A 22,647-nucleotide genomic window follows, 5' to 3' on the forward strand; every position below is an offset into this window, starting at 1 on the left:
TTATTTTTTAATAATAATTTCAATTATTTTATTGGTAACTCTCCGGGATGAAAAATATAAGGTTATTAGTATAATCTTAAACCGTATGTAATTGACATATAGGAGAGTCATATTCAAGAAGTAAACTAAAAGGATATAGTATATAAATAAGATTGGATATCTTATCTTAGTAACACTGTTAACACGACCCACTTTGTAATTGCTACGGACTATTTTGTCACAACCTTATTTCTAAGATTCTCATATAATGGATCATGACTTAAATATGTAAAAAGAGAATGGTAAATTTTTCCGGTTTAAAAAAGATATTAAACATGAATATATTTTATTTACAAATCAAAATAAAGTTTATGAATTTCAATAAACATTAAACAATTAAAACATTAAACAGTTGAAAACAGAATGTGGCTTTATATAGATCTGCTTCCATCTTTAACGAGCCCTTACTTGTCACTTGAATAACAAAGACTCAATAAGCATGCTACCGTGTCCATGATAGATGCTAGAGTACAACACTCTCTTCATTATTAGTTCATGCCATGTTTCTAGTTTGAGGACCTGGGTCCTCGACTCTAAGTTCTTAGACATAGTTCTGATCTAAGAACTTAGATCCTTATCCTTGTTTATGTTCTTGTCCTTTGGTACTTGTTTCTTATCCCTTAAATACTCCCTTTGGTACTTATAATCTTGGATGCTTATTCTTGTTCATGTTCTTGTCCTTTGGTTTTTCTCGTTTGTTAGGACTGCACAACAACACATACTCCATCTAGATGAACACAAAAAATAAGAGTTAGAAAATGCAAGAAAAAATATTGGTTAGAGATTTATATTCATGACTTCAATTATGTAGAGTAATAGAGAAGGCAGATAATGCAGAAAATCCATTTTCACAGCACCGACGAAGGGATTTATATATGGTTCAGTTTAACTTTACCAAATATATTCATCTACTAAACACAAGAGGCTGACAATGCCTACCGTCAAGCCACCGCTTTTTGTTGCGCTGGGATTTCTCGCTCTTTTTGCAACATCATCTTATCAAGGGAGGGGTTAGTGGAATTGTTACCTCAGTTTTTCATGGGCGCCTCTAATAGCAATCATAATTGTTCCATCGTATTTGAAAAAGTACAAACGCCCACATTTTTCTTAGAGTAGGCCTTAATCTCTTGCTCTATTATCTTACCAACATCCAACTATATCCCCTTCATGACAACGAATATGATTGTGACCCTTTTAAAGGAAATCGTGGTATGGAATTACCATAAGAGAAGTAAGATTCAAATTATCTTTTGATTGAATATCTCAAATCCATAATAAAATTCAAATCATTTTACAAGTAAGATTGATCATGTCAAGATTGGATGATTCTACCTGCAACCTAATTATATAGGATTGCAGAGAAATTTAACCATTTGCTAAAGGAAAATTAAAGGGCTCCTAGCCTCAAAATTAAAACCCTTTAGGCATTTGCTGTAACTTTCATATTTTATGTCCATAATTAACTACTATGTAAGTAAGTCTTAAAATGCATTAAGAACACCATAACTCTAAATTGTCATCAATCATAAATTTTAACTATGTAAGAATAAATGAACCTCAAGTTGAAGTATCTTGAAGCTTTTGTTGCATAAATACATGGACCCATTCCGTTGGGACGTGTTCTCTTTCTAGACAAAAGACCTCTTAGCTCATTCCCATTACCGTATATTGTAGCTGTTAAAGATACGTATTTGTTTAGATTGATGTATCAGATTAAATCTCCTTATAGTTAGGAGTTAGATTTAGCTTTGATTTGATTTAATTTTGATTTGATTTAGTTTTGATTTGATTTAGTTTTTTATTTATTTATTTATTTACTCGTTTGTTACCAGATTATGGGAAGATTTTTAGATAGATTTTCTAAATATCTTTCTGTATTCTCTGTATATGGAGCATTCTTGCTCTTCATAATACAATTTTCTTATAACTATTCAATCACTCATTCTTGCACTAACAATTGGTATCAGAGTTATCTTCTTAAGGGATCTGTGAGATCAAGATGGAAGAAGAATCCAATTTTTTCGTTGTTGCACCACCAGTCTTCGATGGAGACAATTATCAAATGTGGGCAGTTCGTATGGAGACTTATCTGGAGGCTTTGGATCTTTGGAAAGCAATAGAAGAGGATTATGAAATCCCTCCACTTCCAGCAAATCATACTGTAGCACAAATCAAAGTACATACGGAAAAGAAGACAAGGAAATCAAAGGCAAAAGCTTGCCTATTTGCCGGTGTATCTCAAATAATCTTCATGTGAATAATGTCCCTCAAAACAGCAAAGGAAATCTGGGATTATCTCAAGGCTGAATATGAAGGAGATGAGAGGATTCGTGGAATGAAAGTCATGAATTTGATTAGGGATTTCGAGTTGCAGAAAATGAAGGAGTCGGAGTCAGTGAAAGAGTACTCTGACAGACTTTTCAGCATTGCCAACAAGGTGAGATTGCTTGGTTCTGTGTTAAATGATTCCAGGATCGTTGAAAAGCTGCTAGTCACTGTTCGAGAGAAGTTTGAAGCCACAATTACTACTTTGGAGAACACCAAAGACATGTCAAAGATTTCTCTTACAGAGCTCTTGAATGCTTTACAAGCACAAGAGCAAAGGAGGTCTATGAGGCAAGAAGGGGTGATTGAAGGTGCCTTACCTGTTAAGCATCAGGACAACAACAGGTATAAAAACAAGAAAATTTTCAAAAACCAATTGACAAATGGCAATTCATCTGCCAATTATCATAAGACAAAAGGAGGAGGTTTCAAAAAATCCTATCCACCTTGCCGCCATTGTGAGAAGAAAGGTCAACCACCATACAAGTGTTAGAGAAGACCTGACGCCAAATGCTCCAAATGCAATCTACTTGGACATGAAGTTGTGATCTGCAAATCCAAAGATCAGGTGAAAGAAGTAGATGCACAGGTAATTGATCAAGAAGAAGAAGATTAATTGTTTGTGGTCACTTGTTTCTCAGGCAAAGAATCAAGCGAGAGCTGGTTGATTGACAGTGGGTGCACAAACCATATGACATATGACAAAGAGTTTTTTGAGGAATTAAGAGACACTGAAGTCAAGAGAGTGAGGATTGGAATTGGTGAACACATGGAAGTCAAAGGAAAAGACACAGTAGCTATAACAAGTTATGAAGGTACAAAATTTATTCCAGATGTTTTATTTGTACCTGAAATTGATCAAAATCTCTTAAGTGTTGGTCAGTTACTCGATAAAGGCTATAAAGTGTTGTTTGAGAATAAGCAGTATTTGATCAAAGATGCTAGTGGCAAAGACTTGTTCAATGTCAAAATGAAAGGAAAAAGCTTTGCTCTAAATCCGATGGAGAAAGAACAGATGATCTTTATATCCAGAGTTAGTGCCACTGAGATTTGGCACAAAAGACTTGGGCACTTTCATCATCGAGGTTTGCTTCAGATGCAGTCGAAGAAGCTGGTAGAAGGACTCACTGACATTGATGATGACATGTCTTCTTGGCATGCTTGTAATTTTGGGAAGCAACATAGGCAACCCTTTCCTAAACAGGCATGGAGAGCCTTGAAAAAACTGCAGCTGGTTCATACTGATCTTTGTGATCCTCAGCGAACACCATCATTAAATGGTAATCTTTATTACATTAATTTTATTGATGATCTAACAAGAATGTGTTGGATCTTCTTTATGAAGCAAAAGTTAGAAGGTGCGGGTGTATTTTGGAAATTCAAAGCAAGAGTTGAGAATGAAAGTACCTGCTTGATTCAGACTGTAAGATCAGATAATGACAAGGAGTACACTTCAGCAACTTTTAACAGGTTTTGTGAAGAGGCTGGAATTGAACATCAATTGACAGCACCATACACTCCTCAACAGAATGGTAATTGAAAGGAGGAATAGATTCATAATGGAGACGACGAGATGCATGCTTCATGAGAAGAATCTTCCAAAACGTTTTTGGGGAAAAGCACCAAACACTATTGTGGGCTTACAAAATCGAATTTCAACAAAAGCTGTAAAGGACCTGACACCATTTGAAGTTTGGTATGATTACAAATCTTCTTTAAAGTTCCTTCGAGTATTTGGGTGTCTTTGCTTCACTTACATTCTACAGGTCAAGCATGATAAGCTTGACAAAAAGGCAGAAGCTGGCATCTTTGTTGGGTATAACACTATATCCAAAGCTTATAAAGTTTTTCAACCACACACTAGTCGTGTTATTGTGAGCTGAGATATTCATTTTGCCGGAAATGAGCAATGGAATTGGGAAGAACTGACAAAGGTGAATAAGATTTCTAATGCACCAAACAATTTGTTTGGTAGCATGTTAGAAGAGTATGAAGATGAATGACAAGAAGAGTCTGCAGATGAACAACAAGATGCTTTGGTTGATGATGCACCTGTCAGAGGAGGAGCTTTCGGTGATTGAGAAAAACAAAACCAGGGAGTTGGTTGATCGACCTTTAAACAAAAAGATAATTGGAGTAAGATGGGTGTTCAGGAAAAAGCTTGAAGTTCACAGCATCTAAACAAGGAGGAGGGTTAAAGATAACGTATTTATTTAAATTGTTGTATCTGATTAAATCTGCTTGTAGTTAGAAGTTAGATTTAGCTTTGATTTGATTTGATTTTAATTTGATTTAGTTTTGATTTGATTTAGTTTTTTATTTGTTTACTAGATTGTTACCAGATTTTCTCCAGAGATTTTTAGAAATATATATAGAGGATTCTTGCCCTTCATAATACAATGTTCTTATCAACTATTCAATCACTCATTCTTGTCCTAAGTGTAGCATCTAAGATGCTATAGATGAGGATTATATTTCCATAAAACCCTCTCTAGAAGAAAGGCTCATACCAGCAGCCAATTGAATGTACACCCATCCCCTTCGTTCTTTACTTTCATTGCTACACTCTTCAAGACTTATTCTATAACGAAGGGCCCGACCACTTGGAATTCAATTTTGATGGGTGTACATACATGATATAAAACACCAACCAAGGTATACTTTCTACTTTTTCCTTTGGGATCTTTTAAGAATTTCATCTCCACAATTTTTTAAAATGAATGAGTCATACCATAGATAGTTCCTTACTTCATGACAACGTTTTTTCTTCTGTTAGTAACCCAAGTCCTCCGATTTTGCAAGCCAGAAAGTTGGCAATATCAGCAACCTAGTGAACAAGTCAGTCGTGAAAAATTCAGACTTTGCAGACAATATTGGCGTATGCTCGAGCCTCGAGTCACGTTAGAAAGAAATGTTTTAGAAAACATGAGTGAGGAAATACGTTTAAAACGATTTTTAAAAAAGCAATGTTATAAGCTAAAAGCGAGTAGGTAACACCAATGACTTTGATAACACATAATCCGGGTAGAAAGAATTGACAACTAGTCACTTTCTCCTATAGTACATTTTAGGGCATTTTAGCCTTGGTAGGTGTAACCATGATTTTAGTAATCGGTCATACACCCCTATATTGACAGAACAAGAAATAGTAAAGGTTTATCTAACATGAAAGCAAGTAAAGGTGGTTTGAAATGGACAAGCAGCCTTGGAAAACCATGACCGGGACAACTGCCATGCGGCCATTAGCAACACACCTTAGGCAATCATGACCATTACATCTTCTCCCACTCGGTTGACATCTCTATCAATCAAACTCTTCACAAACTTAGTGATGTAAGGTGAGGCTATCTTCAGGTCTCTCAACGCGCTTCCATCTGATCTTAGCATGGAGGAGTCTCTTCCAATCTATAAGGAACTATTGAAAACCACTTCTCGGTTCGTTGACTCTTCGCATCTTCTCTGTCGAAGTCTTTCCTAATTTTTTAGCTAGAAAATTCTTATTCTTTGCATGAGGTCGTATAATCTCCTTGTGCTTGGTGTCTTCTTGATCATTGACAAGAGTCTTTGCAGGTCTAATGAACCCGACTATCAACCAGTTATTCAGCTATTTATAGAATTCATCTAGCTCAGGTTGAGTCGTATGACACACATCTGTGGCAGACAATCTCGCCCCCGAAATAACATCATACTCGTGATCTATCTACCTAGGTGGAGATAAATACTTTGTTTGATTTTCTTGTCTTGTGTCGCAGTGTTCCTATAGTGGCCGTGAGGTTTCTTTTGGGGTGAGCTCACTCGAGTTCCCCATTTCAATCATGGTAATGGTAGTGAGAGTGAGTTCACTACCCATGATCCAAGTTTTGAAAATTTAGCTTAAGTTATAGATTATGTAGACTAGCCTATGAGGTAGGTCTGACATGTTCCATGGTCCCACGACTGATGCTCCATCGCCGTCAAGTATGTCATGCGTAAGATAAGAAAATGAAATGACATTGATGGTTTACATTGTTTACATTCATCACGTTACTTACTCCTCGCTTCTAACAGTGAAAACTAATACTTTATCCTCACTCACATGTATCATAGGGAGATACACATTATTGGTATAAGTTGTAACTTTTATTTCCTTTAAATTAAGACTTTCTTAGTCATGAACTCTCACTCTATATGATCTTTGTTGATTTATACTCCTAAATAGTAGATTTTAGTTGATGCATATGGCAACTATATGATATTTGTATAGATCCTATTTTTTCTAAAAATAGAAAAAAGAAATGCAAGTAGGAAATGTATTGGTGAACTAAACTTCGGCGGTGTTTGGAGAGACCTTCTGCTCACCTTTTCTTCCATTCTCACGGCATCACAAGCCCTCGTATGTAACTACAAATGCAAATCCATTTACATCGTTTTCCAAAAACCGAGTCTCGCTGTCGGTAAATGACGACATAGTAATCGCTGTCGGTAAAATTTATGTTTTCTATTTTTAGGAAACTAGGAATTTCTGTTTTGAAACTATAAAAATATCATAAATTTGGCATATGCATAACAAAAATCTACTATTTAAGTTCATATTCTTGAGCTAATTTAATGTCTAGAGGACTATATAATGAATTGGTAAAAAAGAAACTTAACCATTACACCAAGTCATTCAAAATATTTCAAATACAACGGATAATATGACGGAGATTTGTAGTGTGAAGTTGAGTTTCATTGTTGCGATGATACTACTGGTTGTGTCTCGCTCGTAAAATTTTTAGTTTTTCACTCATGGTTTGTTTTTGTATCTCTTCAATATTTCAATAGTTAATGAAAAATGATACTACTAGTTGTGTCTCGCTCCTAAGATTTTTAGTTTTTCACTCATGGTTTGTTTTGGAATCTCTTCAATATTTCAATAGTTAATGAAAAATGATACTACTGGTTGTGTCTCGCTCGTAAAATTTTTAGTTTTTCACTCCTGGTTTGTTTTGGAATCTCTTCAATATTTCAATAGTTAATGAAAAATGGTTGTGTCTCGCTCCTAAAATTTTTTGTTTTTCACTCCTAGTTTGTTTTGGAATCTCTTGATCAATATTTCAATAGTTAATGAAAAATGGTAAGTGGAAAATGACTCAAAAGTTTCAAACTTGTGTTAATTGTTTAAATGTTATTGTAGTTGAAGTTGAAGGGAGGCCGCCACTGGTATCAAAAAGAAGTCTTCTAACACAAATTGCATGCAACACCTCTGCTGATTGTAGAGATCATACTTGTTCATGTTCTTATATCGGTTTATGCGTCTATTTTAAATTTGCAATCAAAGAACTAAAAAATTAATCACGGTGAAGATCTCAAAAATTAAGTGCTAATAAGAATAAAATTAATCATGGTGTGATTGCTAGTGTGTGGGAATAAAGTCTATCTTTGGAATGCAAGAATAATGAATAATGTAGCTACACTACGATGATATATGATATACGTATGTTTTGTTATCTTGCTTATTTATTTTTTTGGACAACCTAAACTAATTTGAATCCGTACTAATAGTCCTCAAAGAAATAATTAAACTTTGTTAGAGATATCCCTTTAAAATCAAATCAGATAACAACATATTCAATTTATTTAAAAATAATAAAAAATTTCATGACTAAGCTATTGAGTTTGTAAAAGAAAATAACCTAAAAGGTAAAGAATCTTGTAATGAATGATAAAAAAGATGCGGAAGTACAATAGGGTAGTATCTGGTAGCAATTCAAAATAACATTGTTTAGGAAGGCTAAGTATTGAAAATACTCCGTAAGTAATCCTCTTATTGAAGTTAGATATGCATTCAACAAGAACAAAATATCATGAAACCAAAGGAAATATAAATCGTTCAACATTGACTAAATCTCATGCTCAGAGATGAGTAGTTGCCACAAGTAAAACCCAACATAACAATGCAATCCTCATACACATAGATAGATGATTGCCCACAAGGTCATATCACGAAAAATGGTACAATTCTCATGCACACAGATAATTAATTACCCCAATGCCACATCACATCGTCTCAAGTAATTCTTATGGATACATGCAGTTAATTATTACTATTTACATGCACACAAATAGGTAATTATCTTGTATCCTAATATAATTTTCATGTAAAGAGACAGATAATTACTATAATTTCGATGCACATAGGTAGGTAATCGTTTTAGATTTACACATACAAAAGGTTTCTACAATGTTTAAAATTCCATTTACGAGTATGCACAATATATCGACAAAAGACGATGAATTTTTTTGGACTACTCCAAAAGATAATTACCCATGGGTGATGGTTAAAATTCCATTTACAAGTATATATGGGTGGGTTGGGTTGGGTTGGGGAAATTTTTTGGAACCAACCCTACGGGATAGTTTTTACAGCCCAACCAAACTCAACCGTGTATTTTCGTGTTTCGGTGTAGGATTGTTAAAAAAAATTTAATTTTTCTAAAAAAATTTTATCCACAAATCATAATTATTCGATATGAGATAAAAGATATTAAAAGTTCACAAGCAAAACACAAATCAATTTATAAACATTCACAAAATATTTTTTTCTTCAACAAAGAAGAATTATAACATCTTAACATAGTTTAACATTATCATAAAACTAAAGTTAAATACAAAGATTGATTGAAGAAGAAAAACAAAAACAAATAAAAAGGATTAGTTTAAAGAAACTACACTAACAAAAATTAAAAATAGGATTAAAATATTTTACTCATTTACAGAGACTTTATTTTTATTTTGATATTGATGAAGCTGGAGGACCCTAAATTATCAAAAAAAAATCATAAAAATTGATATAACAATGTACACTAGGTTTCAACCAAGAAACTTAACCATAAGAAACTTAACCATCACATCAAACCATTCAAAATATTTCGAACACAAAGAATAATATGATAGAGATTTGTAGTGTGAAGTTGAGTTTCGTTATTGTGATGATACTGTTGGTCGTGTCTCGTTCCGGTAAAATTTCTAGTTCCTCGTTCTTTATTTGTTTTGAATCTCTTTGAAGGCTAATATTTCAACTGAGAAGCCTTCTAAAATAAATCACATGTTTGAACACTTTAAGTGTTTAAATATTATTGCAGTTGAAGTTGAAGGGATACCACTACTGGTATCAAAGAGAAGCCTTTTAACACAAATCGCATGCAACACCTCTGCTGACTGCGGAGATCATACTTGTTCATGTTCTGAAATCGATTTATGCATCTGTATTAAATTCGCAACCAAAGAATTGAAGCCCAATGATATACAATTTGAAGACCTCAAAGAAGAAGATCTCAAAAATTAAGTGTTAATAAGAACACGACTATGTTTTGATTATTAGTGTGTGACTAAATTCTATCCATGAAATACAAGAATAATGAATAATTTGCTACATTACGATAATATATGATATATGTATGTTTTGTTATCTTTTTGAAACTTTACTTGGTTTGTTTTTTTGTTTTTTTTCAAACAAAACACATTCTAGTTACATTTCTTTTAAATAAATTTCTCCAATGTTAGGCATGTTGTGGCAACCTTAGTTTTAATAGAAAATTAGAGTCGTTACAGTTGGTATCAGAGTGATTGCTCTACGATGTGATTCAAGAACAAACCAAAGAAGAAGTTAGTAGATATGTGACACCCGAATAAAGGAGGAGTACATAAATGAACCGAGACCACATCATAGTGAGTGATCTTGAAGATTGGAGGACTAAGAAAGTGTTAAAGGAAATAAAAGTTACAACCTATATTAACAATGTGCATCTTCCCTTTTTGTGGCTTAATCATAAGAACTCCACTCTATCAAGCAAAAACAAAGAACCTGACCTAAGTCACATGTATGATCTAATATCCGCATAAATTCATATAAGTTTGTCTGTGTTTTAAATAATGTTTTTTCTACAATTTGCCACGTCATATAATACTTGCTTTTCTTTTCATTGTTGGAACGTGGTTCCTACCTTAACAATTTTATTGGCTACATATTTCAAAAAAATGTATTTTCCTTTTCAACAATTATTTATAACATAGAGAAGATATTTGCTCGATAAGAGTTAACTAGAATCTTTATTTCTAATATAACATAAAGATAAAGAGGTAGATAGTTGAATTTCTAAGACCAATTCAGCTATGCTCAAGTTGATGAATGACACAAAATCAAGTGAGAATTCTACCAACCAGACTCTCATTTAATTATGAAAATATATTTGTGATCTTGAGAACTATTGCTGTCTTGAGTTGGAGTTTTGACCCGAGCCAAAATCAAATCTATTTGCCCTCGGGTTCCTTTCTCCTTACCAAAAAGTTTATAGTTGATCCTCAATAGGTTAGGTAGAAGATTCGAGTCTACAATCATGTGTTCGAAGAGAAAGAAAAATGTTGAAACCCTTATCGACGATCTAAGTTCGAAACGTCAATTATTCTCCGTGTAGACTTGGAAATAGAAATGAATTGGTTCGAGGGAATTTGGGGTCAGAGAGAGACTAAAATTGGAGAAATAGTAAATTGGCACTCTTCCTTACCTAGTAAATTTTCCAGCAATTTCACACCCAAATGTTAGAGATTTTAAATAATAAAAACTACCAAATCCATTCCTTTGGATAAAAAATTAGTTGCTATTGGTACGTTTTAGTAATCGTAAATATCATATCAGGTCATTACTATGGTCTTTTGTAGCGGTCTTTGTTTTGACATGATATTCTATTCTTCATTATGATTTTATCCATTATGATTTCATTGTATTGGCCATAAATATAATCATTTTGCACATATTAAAGAAATGAATTTTCTTCCTCGTGCAAACTTATCTTTTATCTTCTAATACTGCATTAAATTTAACTTCCTTCTCCAAACTTATCTTCTAATACTACATTAAATTTAATATACTCATTTTTTTCACATAATAAAAGAAACGAATTTCCTTAGTTATGTAAACTTATCTTCATTAAATTTATCTTCTATCCTTCTCCAAACTTATCTTCTAATACTTCATTAAATTTATCATTTGGTATTGAGTCTTGTCTCTTTCACCTGCAGCTAAAGATTACTACTGAAAGCAGTTTTGTTCAACCAGCAATACCAAAATTTGTTGGTCACTACGATCATTGGAGCATGTTAATGGAGAACTTTTTCACTCTAAAAAATATTGGCAAGTAATGGAGTCTGGGATTTTTGTTATAAGAGATGATGTTGATTACTCAAATGAACAGAAGAAGAGATAGCAGGTCAGAAATTGAAAGACTTAAAGAGCTGAAGAACTACTTTTTTCAAGTCATCATAGCTCAATTCTGGAGACTATTTTGGATATCCCAAGTATATATCCTCCTTCCACAGGTTTAGCTACAAAACATTACTGAATTCAACAAGATGAGTAAAAGAGATTACTATAGATGGAAGGATAGAAAATAAAGTAGCTACTAAGAACTATCTTCCCTGATGCAGCAAGGTTCCCCTTTGTATTGACCCATAACTGATAGAGATAACTCGCATGCACTGCTGCCGCGTTCTCCTCTACCTCTGCTTTGTTACCAATTGTCACAGGCTCCCAACTTCTGTAGTCCCCGAGTGTCGCTCCTTTTTAGGGCAACCTTCCTTAAATACCACCTCCACCATCTCAATTTTAGAGTTGATGGTGCGTGTACTTTCACTAAGCTGTGTTAGGTATGATACCGTGTTCCTGTTATGGCTATTAAACATTGCTTAATCAAGTACGATAGGATTATTAAACATTGCTTAATCAAGTACGATAGAATGAAATTAATGTCATCTATACATTATTTCTTATACGAAGCAATGTTATGAAAAGAATGAAAGTATGATATGCATCATAACCATGTATTATATTTTGAACTACTGGACATCATACATGGTGTATGTCACAAGCATGAGATGCTTCTTCAGTATATTTTATACGGATGCGTATACTATGATATGATACGTGCTCCTTTTTTTCTGTTGGTTTTCTCTAGCATGAGTGTGCACTAGCCCATAGTCAGGCTTAGGAGGTATGTAAACAAGCCTGTCTTTCGAGTTAATGTGCATGTATAGATACCTGTAAGAGAAAGTAAAGCCCAAGGAATAGTTATGAAAAGATAGGCTCAACCATGAACCATGATTATGTTTTGACTCCAACAATGAGGCTACTCTAAATTCGCGTTTTCTATTTTTCTAAGTAAAGGTAAGACACTCATGTATAGATGACTGCGTTGCTACGAAAGCCACAAAAATGAAGTTATAATTTTTTTTTTTTTTTTTTTTCATTTAAGTTTTAGTCCTACACTATCTCTTTGATGCTACATTTTTAATTTTAGATGATCTTTGTGAACGTTTAAGTCTATGATAATGTTTAAAGTACATCTTTTGTAAATGGTTTTCAGCATTTAGTTGTCGAGACATCCACGCAATGGCAACCTTATTTTTAAATGAAAAAGTAGGATCATAACAATAAAAAATGATACGTAAGAAATAGTCATAGAGTACATGTCATTCATGCATCAATCAAGTAATCTAATTAAGCCTAAAGACATATCAACAATAAGTCCACTTACTTCTTAATATCCTTGGATTATCAGAATATCATCTTGAAATTGATTTACTCAAGTGTATTAATAATTGAAGTTGGCTCGAATTATTTTAAATTGGCTAGAGGCTACAAAAACCTCAAACACTCCCAATTACGTCAAAAACGATCGTAGCAGGTCAATTGTGGGTTGTGGTTAGGGGCATGTGTGATGGGTTGCAGTTCGGTTCGGGTTAGGTTGCTAACGGGTCAGGCGCTGGGTTGATGCACGTAGGCTTTGCCGACGTAAGGTTGAGCTTCCAGCTTGGATTGGTTCAGTCATAAACGGATTGACCTATGGAATTTAAGGTTCAAACTCAAGTTCAAACTCAAGCTAATGTCTACTAGATTCCTTCTTTGATCTACCTCCTTTTAATTGTAGTTTTTATTTTAAATTTTTTAAATTTTTTATTTTAAGAAAACATATTAAATATATTTTAATAAAAATATGGTGTGATGTCAAATTTTAAATTATTGTTTAATAAATAAAAAATATAATATCACGTCAATAATAACAAAAAAAAGTAATGATAAATAACAAAATACAAAAAACGGTTACTTGTACTAAGAAATTATTAGAAAATGAACTAAACTAAAAAAAAATATATATATATATATATTTATTTATTTTAAGTTTGAATAATAAAATCTATATTTTCCATATAGGCTTTTACAGCCCCCACGAAATTCTCTCTACGGACTTGGAACACGGGTTTTTCCCGATGAACATAAACCCTAATCTTCTCCCTTCAATTAGCCGGAGTTGACCAGGTGTGTTCTCCGATCATCTTCTTCTTTTTTTACTGCTCTATTTTCCCCTAAAGCTTCGCCATCCATGTTCGCACATTTCATTCTTCCGCACAGAGCTTACTTTTCTGTTAAATCTGAATTTTGGGGTAAGAATTTGGATTTTCGGAACAGAAATGATAGTTTTAGTGATAATTCAAGAAAATCTCATGTGTATTTTCAACCGATTAGAGCTGGTGTGAAATGGAGGAAGGAGCTTCCGTTTGATAATGTAATACAGAGGGATAAGAAGCTGAAATTGGTTACTCGGATTAGGAAGATTCTAGTTCAGCATCATGATAATGTTATGTCACTTAGGGGTTTGGGTAAATTCAGGAGAGATTTAGGTGTACAGGAAAAGACGAGGCTAATTGAGTTGTTGAAGATGTTCCCTGCAGTATTTGAGATTGTAGAAGAAGAAGCGTTTTCTTTGAAATTTAAATTGACGGAAGAGGCTGAAAGGTTGTACTTCGAGGAGCTGAAGATCAGAAATGAAATGGAAGGTTTGTTGGTTACTAAGCTGAGGAAGTTACTGATGATGTCTGCTGATAAGCGAATATTGTTGGAGAAAATTGCACATTTGAGGACTGATTTTGGTCTTCCTTCCGAGTTTCGTGACACGATTTGCCATCGTTATCCTCAGTACTTTAGAGTTGTGGCGACCGAGAGTGGTCCAGCTCTCGAATTGACACACTGGGATCCTGAACTTGCTGTTTCTGCAGCAGAGTTAGCCGAGGAGGAGAACCGAGCTAGAGAATTGGAAGAGAAGAATTTGATTATTGACCGACCGTTGAAGTTTAATCGAGTGAAGCTACCTAAGGGGCTTAAGCTTTCGAAGAATGATATGAGGAAAATGAATGAGTTTAGGGAGATTCCTTATATCTCTCCGTATTCTGATTTCTCAGGGATTAAGGCAGGTACACCCCAGAAAGAGAAACATGCTTGTGGGGTTGTTCATGAGATTTTAAGCCTTACACTCGAGAAGAGAACTCTTGTTGATCATTTCACTCATTTCCGGGAGGAGTTTAGATTCTCCCAGCAGTTGAGGGGGATGCTAATAAGGCATCCCAATATGTTTTATGTCTCGTTGAAAGGGGATAAAAACTCGGTTTTCCTCAGAGAAGCATATCGCGATTCTCAGTTGATCGACAAAGATCGGTTGTTAATCGTAAAGGAGAAGTTTCGAGGTCTTGTGGCTGTTCCTCAATTCAAAGGCAGAGGAGCTCCCGAAAGTGACACGGATTGGCCAGAAACCAATCATGGAGATGATATGAGAGGTGAAGAATGGTCTGATGTTGACGATGACGATGATGAATTCGACAACGATGGTGAGGATGACTGGATTGATGAACAGATCAATAACTTGGAAATGGCTGATCAGAGGCTTCTTTCTCCTCCTGCATTACCCGATGGACGGCCCCAAGAAAGATGGTGAGAGGTATAAACTTGTATATTTATGCATATTGTTTACTCAAATATATTATGTGCATATTGTTTACTCTTTGAATTTCAGTTCGGTTTGTAAACATTAGGTAGGTTTCGATACGAGTTTGGATGCCATCAGAGATTAAATTTAAGCATTGCCTTTACATTGCTTACTGTTAACATATTGGATAAAATTTTTGGTTAAATACTAAATTTAGTCCTTCAATCTTAGAATTGTGTTTTAGTTAGATGTAATTATGGTCTACATTGATAGAAAAATTGAAGTAAAGCTTGCATATCTATGATGCTGAGGACATAGAGACAATGGTGAAATGGGTTGAGCAACCTCTTGGTGGATATATGGACCTCAACCACACAACCATGTCCTTTCATGTACAAAGAGTTAAAAATAAGGTCTTTGTAATACTCGAGTTAGATAAGGATGTTCGAGAAAAGTAAAGAGACTTCGGGGAAGTTCAAGAGATTTAAGTATGGTTTAAGGGGTCCAAGAAAAGATATTTTTAATGATCTAGCAAGGTTTTAAAAGAAACTAAAGAGTAGTTTAATGTACGGTTTTGTATATGATACGCAAAAATAGAATCTCTAGGAATATAATATCTAGCAAAAAAGTCCCTGGAAAATCTTGAATTTGCAAAAAGAGGTCACTGACCAGAAAATCTACAGCATATATGGTTTTAGAATGAGTCAGCAGCAATGAAAATCCAACAATCAGAATGGGAGTCCATAAATTTCAAGTTCTAATTCAGACTAGTTCTTCACGAAACAAAACAAGGTCAGTACAAGCTTATTCTCTCTTAAACTTCAAGTTCTAATTCAGACCTACAATGTCTCAATTGGGTTATATGATGTTAGCTTTGGGTATAGGGTCTTATCGAGCTGCTTTATTTCATTTGATTACTCATGTTTATTCAAAAGCTTTGTTGTTTTTAGGATCTGGGTCCATTATTCACTCAATGGAATCGATTGTTGGATATTCTCCAGATAAAAGTCAGAATATGGTTCTTACGGGGTTTAACAAAGCCTGTGCCAATTACAAAAACTGCTTTTTTATTAGGTACCCTTTGTTCTTGATGAAACAAGGTCAGTACAAGTTTATTCTCTCTTTTAAATAAGAAAGTATATAAATTAGAGTTGAATGACATTTAAATCACACCATGTTGATCAAACCAATTTAAACCATGAACCAAACTGATTTAAATGTTGAACCAACCTACTACACTGTCATCTGTGCGTGCTTAGGATTTCCTTCTCTATTGGCTTCGTGTGGTGATTTAGTGATTCAGGTGCCAAAATTGCTTAGTGAAGGAAATATAATTGTAAGCTACAATGGTAGTGGTCAAGATACGACGATGAGCATGATGCAGTAGTCAATTTAATATCAGCTAAGTCGAGGCTTAGAGACTCGAGAAAAAAAAAAAAACAACTCGAAAACCAACAACTGAGAGAGAGATTCAAGAGAGAAAATCACTCCAGAACGGTGGTTCCAAGCTTGAACGGTCATGGATCTCGGCGCGTGCGACTGAGGTTTTTGAGGAATTATAGCAAAAACATATGCTTGTTAAATCTAGATTTCTTAACCTTGCACTACAAATATAGTTTTCTTAAATCCATACTGAAATTTAAACTGTAAAAACATGTCTCAATAAGACAAACTAATAAGTCCATGAGTATTTGTACATTTTTTCACTCAATTTCTTTTATAGAACATTTTGTTTCCAGGAGTATGCCTTTAAAAGATTGACCTTATTGGAATGCATATCAAATGTATATGGGAATTAAAATAGAGATCAATTAAAATATGTATTACAGTTCTTGTTCAAAATAAGATCAATTCCTATGTAAAACTAAAAGATGGCATCAGAAATTGTAGCAAAAGCAAAAACAAAGTGATTGGCATTACCATCTCAAAGTTCATATTATATACATAACACCTCAAGTAATCCATACACTCATCAAACCATCTCTAAACCATAATACATATTTTACAATGAAAACCAAAAGAAAGGAACAATGCTGAAACTATATATGATAACAAAATCAGAAGAGGATACTGGGTGAGTCTCCAATGAGATGCCAAATCTGCTGCAACCTACAAAAATCGATTGGTTCGACTATACCCGACACTGATGAATCGGTTCGACTTCATCCTGCAGCACGGCCATCCTCAAGGACACATCAGCCAGTGATTTGAGGTTGCAGTTTATAAGGGAATGTACAAAGAAACATGTCTCCTCTTTCGTGTTTCCCTCGGGTACATCCACGACAAATGACTCGATCACCAATGTCCCCGGTCTTCCATCGATGACCTCGGGATGGACGGTGATAATCGAACAGTAGTTCTGCACAGAATTTAGGGCCTCAAAGAAATGAATTTCAAATCTTCTCAACTTGTTGCATAACTTGCATTAGTATCGAAAATACATGTGACAATCAAGTTCCTATCATAACATCAACATTTCTAACATCTTTTCTTGAAAGAGTTTGCAATCTTGAGTTTGAAGCCTATACTGTCATATCATTTTCCCTCAACATTGATCAACTTACGAGAGCCCAATCTCATCATTAGCAGATATGTCTTGTTTGGGTTTTCCCTTTCCGACTTACTCTTCAGGTTTTTGTTAGGGAGAGGTTTCTAGACCTTTATAAACGGTGTTTCGTTCTCCTCCCCAACTGATGTGGGATCTCGCAGTCCACCCCCCTCCTGGGCCCAACGTCCTTGCTAGCACACCGCCTTGCGTCCACCCCCTTCGAAGCTCAGCCTCCTCACTGGCACATCGCCCGATGTCTGGCTCTGATCCCATTTGTAACCGCCCAATCCCTTCGCTAGCTAATATTATCCTCTTTGGGCTCTCCTTTTTGGGATTCCCCTAAAAAAATTTATAACGCATCTAGCGAGCAAGAGGTTTCCACACCTTTATAAAGGGTATTTCGTTCTCCTCCCAACCGATGTTGGATCTCACAGCAGTAGTGTAGTGTAATATGGTCAAGTTTGCAATATTTATAAAGGAAAATTATGAAGAGCAAGCACTATAAGGAGAAACCAAGAACAGAGGAGGGTGAAAAGCAATACCCTGAGTCTGTGATCACCACCAACAATCTTGACTCCAAGTATATGTTCTTCATCATCAAGAAGCTCCAATCTCTCAGTACTGGTAGTAGCTGGAAGCCCAGATTTGACATCAACTTCTCTAAGACTCCCTATTCCAAGGCCATCTCCCCTCACCACACACCGACTAACAAAAGGCTTGTACCTCTGTGGCCGATCGAACCTCCTAACCAACGACCATACCTAACAAATCAACACCAAAATTTCACAACCATACAAATACTTAAAGAGATTAACAGTGAAATTCATCCAAATATTATCAGAGAGCGAATCTATTTCCCTCGATTATGAAACAAATTAAGACCTAAATCACCATTCTACGAACAAGGATTCAAATAAAGTGAAGCAAATTGAAATTAAATGGAAAAGAGAGACGTACGAGGTGAACGGGAGCTTTAATGTGCTTCAAAACGGCGGAGGAGCACTGATTGTCGGTAGGATTGTGGCTGTGGTACCTCTGAATGTAGTGGGACTCCATGGATTTGGGTTGTCGTTGAAGAAAATGGAAGGCTGTGGAATGGGTTCGAACAGAGGAAAAGGTACGCCATGTTGGATGATGGAAGTCCCATATCGACTAATTTAGGGAATGATCATAGGTTTATAAGTGAGAAATACTAACTCCATTTGTATGAGGCCTTTTGGGGAAACCCAAAGCAAAGCCATGAGAGCTTATGCTCAAAGTAGACAATATCATACCATTGTGGAGAGTCGTGTTAATCTAACATGGTATCAGAGCCATACCCTAAACTTAGTCGTGCCAATAGATTGGGGTAAATCCTCAAATCCTCAAATATCGAACAAAGAACTCCTAAAGAAAAGGAGCCAAGCCCCTCCTCGAAGGCAGTAAAAAATGACTAAGACTCCAAAGGAGTCGAGCCTCGATTAAGGGGAGGCGCACTTTGTTCGAGGGGAGGTGTTGGATGATGGAAGTCTCATATCGACTAATGAGGCCTTTTGGGGAAACCCAAAGCAAAGCCATGAGAGCTTATGCTCAAAGTGGACAATATCATACCATTGTGGAGTGTGGAGAGTCGTGTTAATCTAACACGCCACACATTAACGTTCTTATGCTTTAAAACTTCTTCCTCCTATTGTGCCCTTCCCACAATTTCCCCCTCTTTTTTTTTTTTCCTCCTTTTAATTTTGGTTAAATTACAAATTTTTAAAAAAATTACCCGACTTGAAATAGTGTGACATGTTAGACGAACACGACTGGTATGATATTGTCCACTTTGAGCATAAGTTCTTATGGCTTTGATTCGAGCTTCCAAAAAAGGTCTCACACCAATACAGTTAGTATTCCTCACTTATAAACCTATGATCATTCCCTAAATTAGTTTGGGACTTCCATCATCCAACATGACATGACAGTGACTTCAAATAATGGTCAAAACTACAAAAGCTTTATTCTAATTTTTATTTAAATTTTGTTTTTCAGGATCAATTATTTTTTCCCTCATTTAAAAAAAAAAAATGATATGATGGCAGTTGTATTTAATTATTTGGCACATTAGTTGGTGGGTTAGAGTTATCCAATAATGATAAGACACGTCATAATCTGAATTCCCTCTTATACACTCCACTTCGTGCCATGTGGATTGCCCGGTCACCAGCCAAGTGTACTGTAACCTGTAACACGGTTCTCCAATGAAAGCTACGAATCATATAAAATCTAAAATAAAAGAATTTAAAGCTAAAAAACCTAATGACATGGACACCCCCATTCAATGATTTAATATCAACACTTTTTTATTTTTTTAATTCGGATTTTGTTATTTTTATTTTATTTTATAGAATTAATGTATACATGGAAAGGAATTGCAAGACTGCAAACATTATTAATTTAAATAGCTTGAATGATTTTATTTATAATTCTAGAAAAAAAAAAATAATAGAAGTCATATATGCATTAATTTTTTAAAACTTTATATTTAACTAAGTTTTCGTAAATTTAAAATTTTAGAAATGTAATTCGTAAACTCAAAGTTCAATAATTTAAACGTAATTTTTATAAGTATCGAAAAAAAGTAAGTATATTATTTATATTAAACAAATAAGTTATATAATTTATTGAAAAAAATATTTATAGTAGTTATTAACATTATTTTAAACTTGTATAATGTCATTTCATTCGTATATCGTACTAAAACATGATTTTATGTATTCGGTTAGAAATTAGTTGAAATTACTCGTTACTTGTAACTCTTCTATTAATATTACTGATTATAATTTTCAACACGATTTGGTCGTACACCAACTTCTTTTTAGTTAGGCTCTAAATCACGTGATGGGAAGAGAAATATCATCTTTACAACACCGTTTATAAGGTATAGATGTCAATTTTAGTCTCAATCATCGGACAATAGTGAAGTTAATTATTTCATTTTTTTTTTTTTGTAAAGTATTTTTCCTCCCGAATTTAGGATATTTATATGGTTATTTCATCATATTCTTTACAAAAAGAAAAAAAGAAAAAAAAGACGAGATAGTTTGGTTTTTGTGATATTTATTATATCATATTCGAATTGGATCGATTTTCAAAAATTTGAAACTTTCAGCCAAACTCTCTCTTTTATTTATTTATTCTTTTCGCATATTTAACCTAAAAAAAACTTGTTTGGATTTTAGTTCTTAAAATTAAGTCTATTTAGATTCTTTGATTATTTACCTTTTAATATTGTCTTCAAAGTTCAATTGCAATTCTAAAAATTAAAGAAAAAAAAACTTTGATATAAAAAATAATTGTAATAAATATAAAATTATTTTGGGAGAATAAATGAGATTCGAAATGGATAAGGACACAATTGAAAAGAAAAGAAGGAAATTGGAATAAACTTTTGGTTTTCTGTGGCTTTGTTCAATGTCTCTTACCCGTCGCTTTCTCATTTTTTAATTCATACTCTAATCAAAATGCTCATCATTTTAAGAATATTACCCAAATTTTATTTTATTATTATTATTATTTGGGATGAAAATGTATTAGCATACAATGCATTCTATAAAATGTCTCTCTCGGTTCTAAAGAGATTCGACTTCTTTTTCAGAGAGAGAGAAGAAGAGTGTTGAAGTACGAGAATTGACAAATTTGAAGAATTATGGATTCTTCACCATCATTTGGTCGGGGATTATGTAACTCATAAGTTATATTATGAATACATTTTTAGTGGTTGTTAGTTAAATCAAGGAACCACATGTGAATCGATCATTTTATATTTGTATTAAAAAGAAAAAACGAGGAGAAAACAAAGGTACATACGTGATAGTTAGAATCTTTGTTGTGTCTCTTGTATTAGAGCAATGCAAGCATTTACCAACATTGACAACCTATGCTGAAAAACGCTACCCAACGTAAACAACAAGTTTCAAGCTCAAAAATAGCTCTGTAAAGCTTCAAGGTAATATGGACGAGTAAAGTGTGTAAGATGTAAGAAATTATCAAATTGCTCTATGATGATATTTTGAATGAACGGTGATTTAAATTCTTTTCATTGGGTTAGAAAGAAGGATGAATTTGTTTGTTTGTATTAATGTCTAGTGCTTTAAGTGATGGATAGAATATCTCCCTGGTAAGCTTACATGAATGTTTAGATTATGTCAACCATGCTTTAGGTGATTGATATCTCCTTAGTAAAGCATGCACCGAACAAAACTAAGACTAGGGTGTTAGAGTTAGAGCTGTTGTGAGTTGACCTAGATCATTACGTTTCTAGTAGATCCAACACCCCAGGACCATGAACAACGATTAGAGGTTTAGACTTGTGTGCACCCAAAGAATGGATTAGCTCAAGGAGTTAGCTTTAAGCGTCCTAGAATCTACAACATCCAAGAATGATAAAGGTAGCTCTCCAGGTCATTAGCAGTTTGTACGATGTCATCAGTACCTCCATTAGTAACACTCCAAGCTGTTAGCGGTTAAACAGTGCCATCAGAGTTTCCACTTCCCTCTCCACTCTGATACCAATACTGTTGAGTTTTCACTTTGGTACTCGTATCGTTGAGCTTGGCACAGGTTTGTTAGGGTAGTGTGACAGTTGCACCAACCTTGTGGAAGTGTCATGGCAGTAATCTCGTCCTAAGGGGGTTATGGAACTCTACAGGTTGACTTGGTAGTTGGCCACACATGGGTGTTGTACCCCCAAACTAGGTGATTTTATGGTCGTGTGGAAAGGTTCGCCAGCTAACCTTCCATGGATGATAAGTAGGGTCAAAACCACCATATTGCCTACTAGAGTATTATGAGGTAACGCCTCGACCTAGAATGTTGGTGTATACAACGAGAGCCTAGCAAGTCACCCTAAATCAAAGAACAGAAGAGTTGTTCATAGAGACTTGTCATTTGGTAGATTCATGATACCAAAAAAGAGTGAACAACTTCCTCTGAACC

General features: G+C 34.5%; 3 protein-coding genes across 4 annotated transcripts; 2 read left to right on the forward strand and 1 right to left on the reverse strand.

Moving 5' to 3' along the window:
• Positions 1-2,383: 2,383 nt before the first annotated feature.
• LOC147789999 (uncharacterized) lies at positions 2,384-4,247 on the forward strand. Its single transcript, XM_087129427.1, has 4 exons — positions 2,384-2,789; positions 3,006-3,179; positions 3,342-3,598; positions 4,131-4,247. The coding sequence occupies exons 1-4, from the start codon at positions 2,384-2,386 to the stop codon at positions 4,245-4,247; spliced, it is 954 nt and encodes a 317-aa protein (XP_086985553.1).
• A 9,335-nt stretch (positions 4,248-13,582) lies between these two features.
• LOC111807307 (protein WHAT'S THIS FACTOR 1 homolog, chloroplastic) lies at positions 13,583-16,875 on the forward strand. 2 transcript variants are annotated; one of them, XM_087129160.1, is made up of 2 exons: positions 13,583-15,149; positions 16,433-16,875. In XM_087129160.1, exon 1 carries the CDS (start codon positions 13,761-13,763, stop codon positions 15,144-15,146), a length of 1,386 nt encoding a protein of 461 aa, XP_086985286.1. In that variant the 5' UTR covers positions 13,583-13,760; the 3' UTR covers positions 15,147-15,149; positions 16,433-16,875. The 2 variants fall into 2 exon arrangements, with proteins under 2 accessions (XP_086985286.1, XP_086985285.1); XM_087129159.1 differs by lacking the exon at positions 16,433-16,875 and adding an exon at positions 16,088-16,307.
• A 146-nt stretch (positions 16,876-17,021) lies between these two features.
• LOC111806527 (abscisic acid receptor PYL5-like) lies at positions 17,022-18,820 on the reverse strand. The gene is made up of 3 exons (XM_087129161.1): positions 18,643-18,820; positions 18,228-18,446; positions 17,022-17,496 (listed from the first exon to the last, which is right to left on the reverse strand). The coding sequence occupies exons 1-3, from the start codon at positions 18,739-18,741 to the stop codon at positions 17,269-17,271; spliced, it is 546 nt and encodes a 181-aa protein (XP_086985287.1). The 5' UTR covers positions 18,742-18,820; the 3' UTR covers positions 17,022-17,268.
• Between the last annotated feature and the right edge of the window lie 3,827 nt (positions 18,821-22,647).

This window comes from Cucurbita pepo, chromosome 12 (assembly GCF_057944985.1).
Source record: "Cucurbita pepo subsp. pepo isolate OVF chromosome 12, ASM5794498v1, whole genome shotgun sequence".
Classification (NCBI taxonomy): domain Eukaryota; kingdom Viridiplantae; phylum Streptophyta; class Magnoliopsida; order Cucurbitales; family Cucurbitaceae; genus Cucurbita; species Cucurbita pepo.

Coding starts and splice junctions, on each gene's coding strand:
- LOC147789999 (XM_087129427.1), top strand. CDS start 2,384: ATGAATTTGATTAGGGATTTCGAGTTGCAGAAAATGAAGGAGTCGGAG. Junction 3,180..3,341: donor AGCTATAACAAGTTATGAAG/GTACAAAATTTA, acceptor TCAAAATGAAAG/GAAAAAGCTTTGCTCTAAAT. Junction 3,599..4,130: donor CCTTGAAAAAACTGCAGCTG/GTTCATACTGAT, acceptor TACATTCTACAG/GTCAAGCATGATAAGCTTGA.
- LOC111807307 (XM_087129160.1), top strand. CDS start 13,761: ATGTTCGCACATTTCATTCTTCCGCACAGAGCTTACTTTTCTGTTAAA.
- LOC111806527 (XM_087129161.1), bottom strand. CDS start 18,741: ATGGAGTCCCACTACATTCAGAGGTACCACAGCCACAATCCTACCGAC. Junction 18,447..18,642: donor TTAAAGCTCCCGTTCACCTC/GTACGTCTCTCT, acceptor TTGATTTGTTAG/GTATGGTCGTTGGTTAGGAG. Junction 17,497..18,227: donor GTGGTGATCACAGACTCAGG/GTATTGCTTTTC, acceptor AATTCTGTGCAG/AACTACTGTTCGATTATCAC.